Source organism: Uloborus diversus, chromosome 4, assembly GCF_026930045.1.
Source record: "Uloborus diversus isolate 005 chromosome 4, Udiv.v.3.1, whole genome shotgun sequence".
Taxonomy (NCBI): domain Eukaryota; kingdom Metazoa; phylum Arthropoda; class Arachnida; order Araneae; family Uloboridae; genus Uloborus; species Uloborus diversus.
Window position 1 is genome coordinate 74236742 of NC_072734.1, and position 12991 is coordinate 74249732.

The 12991-nt window shown below is 30.2% G+C and overlaps 1 protein-coding gene across 2 annotated transcripts in view; it reads right to left on the reverse strand.

Annotated features, from left to right (window-relative positions):
* Positions 1-12286, reverse strand: part of LOC129219884 (ubiquitin carboxyl-terminal hydrolase 14-like) — a 39767-nt gene extending 27481 nt beyond the window's left edge. Inside the window, exons 1-5 of one of the 2 annotated variants that reach the window (XM_054854196.1) lie at positions 12097-12286; positions 10215-10360; positions 5835-5867; positions 3642-3746; positions 2595-2698 (exon numbers count right to left, since the gene is read on the reverse strand). In XM_054854196.1, the coding sequence (XP_054710171.1) occupies positions 2595-2698; positions 3642-3746; positions 5835-5867; positions 10215-10360; positions 12097-12112 (404 nt within the window). In that variant the 5' untranslated portion in view covers positions 12113-12286. Of the gene's footprint in view, positions 1-2594; positions 2699-3641; positions 3747-5834; positions 5868-10214; positions 10383-12096 lie in introns of those variants that run through there. The other variant, XM_054854195.1, reaches the window with a different exon arrangement.
* Between the last annotated feature and the right edge of the window lie 705 nt (positions 12287-12991).

The following is a 12991-nucleotide window of genomic DNA, read 5'->3' on the forward strand; positions in this document are numbered from 1 at the left end:
ATTAAATGAACATCAGCTTTGACATGCATATCATTAAAAATAAACGAAGTACTAAATTAATAAAAGTGAAAGAACTTAACAGTACAAAATTTGCACTTGTAACATTTACCATAACAGCAACTTTAAACATGAATGATTACATCTAAGTGAATTTTTCAAATTCAAACTACATCATAAAATATGGAGTTATTCTAACAATGAATTGCACTGTTAATTCCACTTTCTAAGTTTTTATTTCGGCAGTCTTAAGGCAAAACAGCAAACTAATTTAGAATTTCAATGTTGAAATCAGGCATTTCTGCCTCCATTTGATTTGCATCCGACATCGCGTATCAAAATTTTCTATATTAAATTTAAGAACATTTCATAATACAAGTACATCCTTGTTTATACGGACTAATCAGAAGGAAATGCAATCCGGAGAACCGAAAACTTCGAATAAACCAGATTAACCAGATTATAAGCAAAGCAATCATTGAATAGATAGACTTACTGTTTATTACAATAACAGGTTCCGTTACAAAGTACTTATAATTTTTTATAAGGCATTAAAGTGTATAAACATTTTTTTTACATCATTTCCTTTCAAAGAATTGGTAAATTGTCTTGAATTTCAAACATGAGTGGCGTCTGAATGAATCATGCTTTATCATTAAAAGATCAACAGGATAATTTTTTTATTTCTATAAAAATGCTTCCCTGTACTTATAGTTATGTGCTCTTGATGTTATTATTTAAAACCATTACCTATATGAAAGTAAAATTTAATGAAAAAAATGCTACATATTTGGTCTGGATAATCTGGAGTCCTGGATAAACAAGGTTTTACTGTGCTTACAAACAGGCTCTGGTGGCCTGATCGGTTAGGTGCCTGACTCGTAACCGAAGGTTCCTGCATTTACTGCCAGCTGGTTGAAGATCTTCCGTATTTGTGAATGGTGGTAGGGGGATGTTAAATAAGTCATGTCCACAAAGTCCTCTAACAGAATCAAAACCTTTGAGGGTGCTGAACCAGGGATTGCTCGGTTCCTGGTCAGGATAAAAAAAAAACAGAGCTACCTTCAGAACACAAGTGGTTTAGGGATTGCAATACCGGACCAAAAATTCAATACCGGAATTCGGTATTTTTAAAATTCGATACCGGAATACCGGTACTTAAAATTTCTCAAAAATTGCTTGAAAGCGTATTGTTTTGTTGCCACATTTCATAATTTTGTACGAAAATTGTATTATTATGAAAACGTATTGTGAACAAATATAAAATGAGGGAACAAATGTCAAAAAAAAAAAAAATCAATACTAGTAAAAAATATAATGCATCTATTGAATTGTCCCTAAGCCTGGAACTCATTTTAGTGCTCAACTCTCCTACAGTTGAAACTACTCTTTTTGAATTCATGCAGGTCGTGGTACTGTTAGCAATGCGTGATACCCCTCCTCTAATTTAACTACCTAAAAGTATTTTATCTTCGGTCTAATTCTCACTTCGGTAAAATTCGATCTGTTGCATGTTATTTTTGAATAAACCCTTTTGTGTGTGTGTGTTTCTTTCGTATTGTGTGTAGCTATATTATTTTTTTAATTTAAAGCTAGTTGAAATTTCTTTCCTGAGAGAAGATACTTTCCCAATATTAACATCATTTTCTCTTGAACAGGAGGTCTTTGTGTTGACTTTTTATTAACCCTTTGGTTTGAAATTTACCATAAACTTGACTAAATTTCATCTTGTTGGTTTCTCTTATTCGTTTCAGCTTTTGTTTCAAAATTCTCTGCAATTATAATTATGTAAACATCTGAAAATATCTTTGAATTCGTTTAACATATTAATGCTTTTCCTCTATGCAAATTTTCAAGGCAATATATAATTTCTAAATATTATCTTGCCAAGTATGAAGCCAAATAGCGAGACGACACAACAAACTAGTGCCAACAAATTGCCATTTGTAATGGTAACAAGAAACAGTTTTTGTCAAAATTTAGTACAGTTAAGACAAGTATTTAATTTAAAAAAAATGATAAAGCATTCCTGCAATTGATGGTTTGAATAAATTGTTCATTGGACAAAAGGGGGGGGGGGCATTCAAAATTACACTCAAAATTAACTTTCCCAAAAGGGAAAATGAGCCATCAAGGAAGTGGAAAAAAATAAATACCTAGTGCATAAAATACTTTTATTTAATGATATTCTATTAGTTCATGCTTTTGAAGCTACATTTTTACATCAATAGATTGATTTCGGTTCTGTATCATGAAAAAATAAATGTACATTTAAAATATAAGTAGATATTTAATAAATTAAATTGAAAATTCTTGAATTAAAACTATTTATTATTTTCAGGTAATACTGAAAATACCGTTATTTTCCTCAGCAAACACTGGTATTACAAAATTGCTCGAAATACCGGTATACCGGTATTGTGATCCCTAAACTGGTTAAACCACAAATATTGGTAGATACAGGGGACTCTGGATTGTGATGTAATAACAAACACATTTTTTCAAACAATAACATATATTTTCATGTTCTAAACATACAAAATGCTAAAATAAACTTTTTAAAAACAAGTAAACATTTGAAAAAGCATCAAACTCACTTTTTAAGAGCTGCTCTTAGTTCGGGAACAGTTTTCAAACATTGGACCGTTGCATTCATATAGCATGTGTTTCCTAAATTTGTAAGGCCAGGAGGTAGTTCCAGCTATAAAATATTTCATGCAATAATCAGACATGTGCATAGTGAAACAAAAAATACCAAAATAATTTTGCTGAACTTTATACATTTTATTCAGCAAAAGAAGAAAAAAAAACACAACAAGCTTTCTATACTTAACAATTGAACATAAAAACACTATATAATTTGTATAAAGAGAAAAAGTGGTTTTTTTTTTACAGATTACTTGCTACAAGCCGTTTCCACCAGCCCTTTTTAAATTAATGATCACTTAAATGATTTAGCAACTTTATACTACTCATTGCTCATTTATATTTTCAAACAAAATTGAAGTTTTAAGAATAAATAGAAATGATTATACATTTCACTTATTTTACATGGTGAAAAAAACCTGAATGAAAAAAAATATTCTTATAAAGGATGCATAAAGATTACACAAAGGGGAAAAAAATTAATCCATTCTTTCATTTGCAAGTGAAAAGTGGGCAAAACATAATTTTAAGGCACTGATTAGTAATAATCCTTCAGTATCTACAATAGACACTAAAAGACAAGCTGAGCAAAACTGCAAAACTATTTTTCGAAATATTTTGGATGGAACCCTTAACTTTAAGATCAATTTTCAAATACATCCACCAAATAGAAATGTATGGACACTTGTGTGAATATAAATTACCCTACAATTTTAACAATACAACATAAGATGCTGCCGTTCTCCTGTTTTTAATCTTTACAAAAGGGACAACTTTACAAAGGAATTCTGTGAATTTGAAACATAAAATTTGCGGAATGACAGGCAGAAAGCTTTTTTAAAATCATGAGTATGTACAATATTTTATAAACTACCAAGGCAACTCCAAAAAAATAAATAAATGAATAAAGTTTTAAAAATAAGTAAGATAAAATAACTATGATTCAGCTGAGTATAAATGGCACAGTTATGCAATTCCCTAAGACCAAAACTACTCACTGCTGTTGCTAACTCATGATCAGACATATCTTCCATAAAAACTGTTTTTTCTACAGGTTCTGGAGGCAATTCTTCTTTTGTTCCCATTAATAAAATAGATGCTCCCTAAAGAATATGGAAAAGTTTAATATTCAGTAATAATAACAATGAAAAATTAAACTTAATACAATTGAAAAAATAATAATTTGAACCAATGATTACTGGTTAGCAACAAGTCCATATTTTGATTCACTCCTTTTAACACAATTTATATGTTCTACAGTGCTTACCGACTGCTTTTCGTATAGAAAAAAAAATAATAAATTTATTTATTTTCCCTAAACTTAGAAGAGCAGATCATAAAAGTTGAGTGTTTTGAGCCAGGTGTTTAATTTGGTTCCCTTTAGGCACTGAAGATGAAAGCAGTCATACCAGTTCCTAGTGAAGGAATAAGTATCAAATTTATGGCTACAACATAAGAGCTTAAATTTACCTTAATATTTTACCATGTATTATTTAATTATTTATAACAACATTTTTGTTTGGTTTTGCATACCTCATGCATTTTGCTATGAACTGGCAGGACTGTAGTGTGACTAACAACACTTCGCCCCAGAATGATCGGTGAGCGACCAAATAAATGCCCCCCCCATTTCACTCTCAATGGAAACATTCAAATTCATGGCTGAATGTAAAACTATTCTCCCAACTTTAAATATAATCTCTTGAACTATAAAATAGAACATTAATTTTCCTTTCAAAGAGGTAAATGAAAAATTTTGAAATTGCTTTCGAAGGCATAATAAATAATAATATCTGAGATATTTACAAAAGAGAAATAAAAATAATATCATTTCTCATTGAATGCAAAGTTAGAGATTAACTGTATTCCCCCCCCCCCAAAAAAAAAAACATATTTATATTTATGATTATTTATTTACCATTGTGTGAAAACACAAGTTTTATTTTTAAAAGTGAACAGGTCCACTCCCCCCCCCCCTCCCCTATAGATGCCAGATGAATGCTCATTAAGAATAATAGCTGTTGAACTTACTAGTAATATTAACACCTTAGCTAAGATTTCTAATAAGATTAACTTGAATATCACCATGCTAGCTTCCTCTCTGGAATCGTGTATTGTTTCTTTATTTAGTTTTTTACTTAAGCAAAAACGCCAAACTGACTTGCTTCATTTTCGTATTTTAGATAGTATTTTTGCATTTTGCGAAAAATGCGACTGTAGAGGAAACCTCCAAACATATATATATATATATGCAGTCAAACCCCGTCAACACTAACTCTTAACACGAATTTTTGCTTAGCGCGAAATAAATGCCACTCCCCGTGAGATGACACTACAAATTAGTTAAATCAGTAGCTTAACACAAAGAGGATTTAGACAAAATCTCGCATAGACGAAGAAAATTTTAAGGTTTTAAAGAAAGAAGGGAAAAGAAAAAAGAAAATTCCCATACTTCTACATGAAATTACTTTCGAAAGTCGAAAGATCTGAACTTGAACGCAAGGGACATGGATGGCAGCGAGAAAATTCCTCTCCTTGTTTAGGAAAATCGGGAAAATCATGTTGTTCAAGGAGGTACGAACTTTAGCTGTAGACTTTGCTTAGAGTAAAAAAGCTTGGATGAACAGTGAAATGTTCAACTAGTGGATGACAAATCTAGATGTAAAATTTCATCCTGAAAAAAAAATTCTAGGCACTTGTTTTGCCCATGTAGAGGTTTAAGATCTAAAAGCGATAGTGTTTTTTTACCCATCAACACTGCAGCAAAATTCCAATCTTGAGATTAAGTAAGAAATCAGATGTTTGAAATGTACTGTCGTAGAGAAATGGTCCGAACAGCCATTGCCTGTTTCGAATTACTTATGTTTCTTACTTGAACTATAAATATAAATGTTTGGGAGTACATTTTTGTACAAAGGTACTTTGGTTCCTATATTTTCCGACACAAAAAAAAATTAAAAACTTGTCTGCTTGCACAAAATCTGGTAAATGGTGAAATCGCTTAACGCGAAGTTCGGTTCATACGAAATATTTTAGCATACTCATCGAGTTCGTGCTAACGAGGTTTGACTGTATTAACTAAGTAACTTTAAGTCAAGACCAAATTTAACCTTAGTTCAAGACCCACCAATTTAATTGTATTCAACATAAAATAGTTAAATGACTCATATACTAAGGAAAAGAAAACTTACATCTTTAATCTTGATAGTTCCCCATGCCTCATCCTAAAAAGCAAAAGAAATGTATACATAGCATAATGTTTGCATAACTTTGCATGAAAAAAATACTAAAGAATTGTTAATTATACAGTCGAGCCCGCTTTATGGAATATTGGATAATAGAATATCTCGCTTAATGTAATAAAATGCCTATGTACTACACCGTTGATGTGTGTTTTTTTTATCCCGGATAATGGAATATCCCGCTTATTAGAATAATTTTTCCTGGCAAATTGTCTATTCCATTAAGGGGGCTCGACTGTATTTTAATTGACCTCCAATAATTTAAAATTATATAGCAAATTTAAAAGGAAATGTGATGCGTATTTATTGCTATGTTTAGCAGCGATACGTTAGCAGTAAATGAATATTGACAACTGTTAAGGGGTCACAATACCTTTTAACATTTTTTTTTTTTAAATTTAAGTAAATTTTATTTTTCTTTGAAACTATAACATGCATACTTGTTTTGTAACAGGGTTGGGTTTTGGACTGTCCAAAACTGGTTTAGGACAGGACAGGTGGTTTTTACCGTCCAAAACTATAAAACTGTCCAAAAGTGTCCGAAATTGTCTTAAACTGTCCAAAACTATGCTTTAAGTTAAAGGGGTGTAATCTAATCAATTCGTACTTACTGCAATGTTTGTAATGTATAAATACTGACATTATTTAGGCTTAATGAGCATTTGATAATATTTTTCTCCAATATTTTTCATTAAAAAAATATTTTATTTAAAAAATTGGCAATAATTATTACTAAAAACTTCCTTATATGTAACAGTTGGTAGAGTTATGAGAGGAAATTCAAAACACTACCAAGACAACTAATTTCAGCTCCATTTATAACTCAAAGAAATGTTATTAAATGTGCAATATTTAGGTGCCAAAAAAAAAAAAAAAAAAACTTTATTTTTTTAAATGGATTTTTTTGAAAATAAATTTTACATGATGTTTTAACCAAAATTGTTTTTTAAATCATAGATTACAGAACAAGAAATCGACGATTAAATACTTATGTTATAAAACTTGTGCTATTCTTTTTTTAGTTCATATTTTTAATGTAGTACATTCCATAACTACAAACAATTGTAATTTATTGCATTTAAGTCAATTATTGCACTATATTTTGAACACTTCTGCATACAAAATGAAATTTTTAATGAAGAATTTAATTTCTACGTAACTAGATTAAAATCCGCTGCATAAATAAATATATAGTTATACTTGAATGTTCACATTGAACAAATATTAAATAGTCAAAAAAAAATAATTTTTACACATTTTGTTCTGTTTTTGATTGTTTTCTACAAAATACAGTTTCTCAAAAAATAGTTTTGGACACTTTCGGACTCAAGGGTTTTGAACAGAATGGTAAAAACCTTGCCAACCCTGCTTTCATTTGCACACATGCATAAAAATAGGGAAATTTGGTTACTATTATCAAAAGAAAAAAAAAATTACAACAATAATAATAATACTAAACTAATGCATACAAATTGAAATTTTAATCAAGAATTCAACTTCTTTGTGACTAGATTAAAATTAGCTGCATAAAAAAGTTGAATGTTCTCCATTGAATAAATGTTCAATATAAAACATTACTTTGAAACATTTTATTCTGTTATTGATGTTTTCTCACAGAATACAATTTTTCTAAAAATAAAGTTTTGGACACTTTCGGACAGTTTTGGACAGGCCGGTAAAAACCAGGGTTTTTACTGTGGTTTTTACCGTAGTGTCCGAAACCTTGCCAACCCTGTTTTGTAATCAATAATTTACTTTCAAAACTTTAAAATATTGCCTACCTTTTTTAAAAATTAAAAAAAATTAGGAAAATTTCATTTAAAAAAATTTTTAAGGCATTTTTATTTTTAAACTAATATAAAAAAAAACTTTTTGCTAAAAGTATTTTGCTAAAGTTCTGTGATTAATTATGTAAAAAATCATAATTAAAAAAAAAAAAAAAGGTTTTTAAAGGTTTAACATGCTCTAAACATTGGAGTAATTTATAAAATGCTTATCCGATGCACAGTTTTGTTAAACTTATTATCCTAATTGAAAAAAGTATTACTTTAAGGTTGTATCGTTAATAGAAAAAAATCCTTAGGGATTCTTATGACATGAAAACACAAAAAAACGATCAACGAGAAAAATCAATTTAAAGTTTTTCTTTTGCATAAGAAAACATAACGAGCATGACCTAAAACCACTCAGAACTTTTTCAGTATTTGAACTAAATTAATGAAACATTTCCCTGTGTTTGGACTAGTTTTTAGTTTTGAAGTAAGCAATAAATTATTTTTTTGATCGTTTGATCATTTTTGGGGTACTGTTACCCCTTAACTAATCAACTATAAAACAGTTTTGAAAATGTGTAACCTACCAGAAATCACCTACCAGCTCTTAATTTTAATTACAATTTAAATTCCCATTAACTTTAAGAAATTTTTAAACACTTTTAGTCAAGTTTCCGCAATAATCGTTTAATTACATTTGCTTATTAAATTAATTTTTGTGCAATAAATTATATGTATTAATTCATTTTTTAGAAATACATTGAACATTTTCATGAAATCAAGCACATGTGTAATGTTTCAATTCTCTTTCACCTATAGTTAAAGAAAACTTTACAATAGATGCTTTACTTGTAAATTTGAAAACAAAACTAAAATAATAGAGGCAGTGATAAGCAGAATGATATAGGGTTTCCCAGATTTTTTTTTCTTTCTAAATCATGCTACATTGCAGCACATACCTAGTATACTAGTACAGTGAAACTCAGGTTACATGAATACCTCAATAAGTCATTATTCATTTTCCAATGGTTACAGTAACCCTATAAGTCAATCGCTTGCTATTTTAGTCCATTTTTTGCTACAATAGGGCTCCCAACAGATTTTCCCCAGGGAAAAACAAATTTCAATTCTAAAAAAGGAACCTTAATCTTAACTTTTAAAGTTAAAATTTGAGATGCACTGCTTAATTAGCAGTCATCACTTTTCAGTCACTTTGCTGATTATCTATAATCAGCCCATTAATTGCTTTTGCTTATAACAAGTAATTATGCTCCATGAATTTTAGCGGAATAATGAGCTGATTTTTCTTTTTTAACTAAAATTACTTTGCAGCCATTTCACAGTAACTAATGTGTGTCCAAATGTAGAATTTGCAACAGGACACTTTTTTGCCATAACTATTTAATTTACTGTTTGATTCACACAAAATCGTATTTTGAGTTACTACAAACACACAAACTCAAAATAAAACAGTAAGCAAACAGTAAATTAAATTGTTATGGCAAAAAAAAAAAAAAATCATGTTGCAGACTCAATGTTTTGTGAAACGGCTCTTCAGCTTAAAGCCAGAAATTATGTTGAATAAATTTATTACATCCAATCAATAGTTTCAAACTCTAACAGTTGTTCCCCCATTCAATGAAAAATGTACAAATGATCAAAGTAGAGATTTGAACTAGGCATCCATATTTTTTTAAGAAAAAAAAATACAATTCAAGGGATTACAGAGAAAAATTAAAAATGTAACTGAAATTTTAAAGGAAAAGAGGCACCAGATTTTTAAAAATATTGACCTTTAGGAAATTGAAACTAAAAGACGATTAGGTTTTAAAGGGACCAATTGGGAGCCCGGCTACTAATATTCTTTCATACAGACTGTTCCTGAAAATTTTACATTGCAGCTTCTTGTCAGTCAATCAATTTTTTTTCTCGAAAGCGCTCCTTTAGAGAATTCTCCTAGTACACAGGGAGTCAGCCTCTAAACCCTGCACTCTTGGCACAATCCCAAGGCTAGGAAGGGGTTGGAGAAATGTACCCCAGAGGAGTCCTTAATAGAAAGAACGCATACTTTAAATCTCATGAAGAATATATTATACTATTTACTTTGTTATGCACTTTTCAACAGTCGCCAGCAGCTTAACTTGGCATGTCTCTGTGTTCCTTTGGGATATCACAAAGTTTCACTGTACTATCACTTGCCTTAAAACAGAAGAGATTCTTCTATCATTTTATCTAGCTATAGTGGCCACCGCTTATATGCATCATGTTTGTTCAAAACAGTTTTGCTTCCATAAAATGGCGAATTCAATCAAGCGGCTAATACAATAAAGTTGGATTTTATTCTGTTTTTGATAATTTGATTCATTAAAGCAGTTGATTCAATTAACCACTGATTTAATTAACCGGCTTCCACTGTATCTCTATATTTTCAATTTTGACACTTACTTTCCTTTACTTTTCACTGCATCAATCGTTCAAAATATAAAAAAAGTACTTCCTAAAAACATTCAATGCATACATTATGTGTCTCAAAGAGTGTAATATTCAAGATAGTTACCTTTAAGGTAGTTCCTTTGATCATTACTTTTTGGCGGTCAGGAGGGACACCAGTAATTGCAAAAAGCTGGGCTTTAAACACTATTGGCTCTTCATCAGTATTCACTTCTACATCATTGAACATTTCTTTACCCCATTTGACTTTAACTAGAAAATTATAAAGGGCCATTGATATGTGTTTCTAATATATACAGTTTGAAATACTCTACATTTGCTCCTGCCACAAGAAGTTCTTCCTTACTTCATTCCCAAATAATCAAATACTTTCCAAAGAGTTGAAAAAAAAAAAAAAAAATTATTTATTCAAATATGCCATTTATCTTTTTTTTCAAGGAAAAAAATGAATAAAAATATAGTCTCTACCAAAATTTTTTTAGCACAACACTGCACCCAGGCCCTCTTTTTTTTTTTTTTTTTGGATTTTTCAATGTGCTTACCCTGCTCCTTCAAAATTTATCAACACCTAATCACAAAAGTAAATTTTCTTGCTAGAAGGAGAAAAATTCACAACAGCATGACTTTGCACCAAAAAACAAAATATGAAAATATGCCGTAATGTTTCAATATCCTTCCTTAATTTCAATTTATGATAAAATTACTTAAATTAGTTATTGAAGAGACTAAGATAGCAGAAAATCATCTGAATAAGATATAATTTGTAATGATATTTTAAGCCATTTGGGCTTGAATTTACTCTGTTATGCAAGGCAAATGCTACATTTTTTTATTTATAACCTAATATGATATCATGATTATCAGCTATCAAATCATATATCAGGAAAGAATATCCATTTACACAGAGTTGCAGATAAACACAAACCAAATTATCCATTTACTATACATTAATTTGCTTTTACTTTTAGAATTAATTGTTTGATTTTCTATTTTTAATTAATAATGATACTTAATGCCTAATGAATTTACAAAACAAAATGGATGTGCATTTAAATTTCACAAAATAGATAAATATTTTCCATTTTAAATTGGCAATTAATAAACTTAAGTTGAAAATCTCTAACCAGATTTTCGGTATTCAGCCAAATATTTGGTGGTTTAAATTTTAACTGAACATTCGGCAAATTATTGTATTTGGTACATCTCTATAATTAACACATCCCATTCAGTATCAGTTTTCTATTTCGTATGTGGAAGTTTGCAAGTTACTATCCAGAGTAAAAGGTTCAATGGTCTCTTGGTGTGGTCATCTTTAAATCCCCTCTTTTATCCAAGTTTTTGGCTAACTAAAGGGGGTTCGGTCCAGATTTCTTTGGTTAATCGAGGTTCTGCTTGATTGAGGTTTTTTTGCCTCCAGTTCTGTAATAGTTAGTCCAGAGTGTTGATCTTAAATGTGGATGAAATTACAATACACTATCAAATGCCATACTGCACTATTCACCCTAGTTTGCAATTTTCTAGTTTTATTTGATACAAGTACTATTGTAGGATGTTTTTTCCTCTATGAGCTGACTTCTTTGCACTGAAAAAGGGGTTCCCTGCAACTCTGAAATAAGCGTAGCAGTTCCTTGCATATTTGCATAACTTAACATTGTTTTAGTGCTGTTGCTCAGTTAGAGATAAACACTGCAATTCATATCCCAGCTCAAAGTACTTCTCATTTACTTTATCATTATTTCTTAAGCAATTTATCCCTCATTTAAAGTTTGTTAAAACAGTTAAGTCTAAGAATCATTTATTACATTTTAACTGCATATTTTTCAGGACTTAAACTACAAAATAATTTGAAGGTTTGAAAAGAAAACAAAGAAACACCTGTTTTAAAACTTTACTAGTAAATTACTGTTTCAGGGAACTTAAAAATAATATTCATAATAATGACAGTTTTTCAATGCTTAAGTACATAAGAAATTTGTAAATCATTTTACCTTTATAAGAAGGCATGATTTCCGTACAGACTTTATCTTCTAATACAATAGGTAATTTATCTCAATTAGATAAAAAGAAAGCTGGTGTAATCAATAAAAATTATTAAATTAAATTAATTTTTTGTCTATACTCATCCGTCTCCGATGTTGTCGGCACTTTTTCAAAACATTGTTGCCATTATTGAATAAACTATGAATTCAAAGAGATAGTCAAGAAAGTTAACTGTTCCATCAATATAAGAAATTCATGGCATTAATTTTAAAAAGCATATTTTGACACTTAGTAAGAATTACAAGTCACATGCACACCTTTAGACTAGCATTTTTATTTTATCTGTTTTTTGCCATGCCACTGTGCTGACAGCGCAGTTTCATTTTCATAAACTGTATCCTTAACCCTATGTGCGGACGATGCGAAATACGCGAAATAGAATTATTTTCATTTTATTTGCAACTAATTATTTTCATTGTTCTGCACTTTATACTTTGCATTACGTATTCATTATTATTCGATGCATTTTTTAGTTTCCCGAAAATTCCTTAAACTCGTTGTCTACGCATGCCAAAAAAAGAAAATTACACTTCGTGTTTAAAATGAAAATATATTTCTTCCTATCACGGGACGCCAAGAAAACCGAAAACCAAATGTCAGCCACCAAAAAGCCAAAATATCCACCGCCAAGAAAGAAAAAAGATTAAACATGCGACAGGGGGTTTACACGACAGGGGGTTTTCACCCCTCTGTATCTTAGCCGTAGCCCCATGAAGATCGCCCCAGGAGTTGATTTTTAGTATACTCTATCTCTTGTGGCCCCTGACGAAATATACAAAACACAATCCCCAAGACCATTCAGAGGGAGGAGGAATTTAAACCTTTTCGCGCTTTTTGACTGGG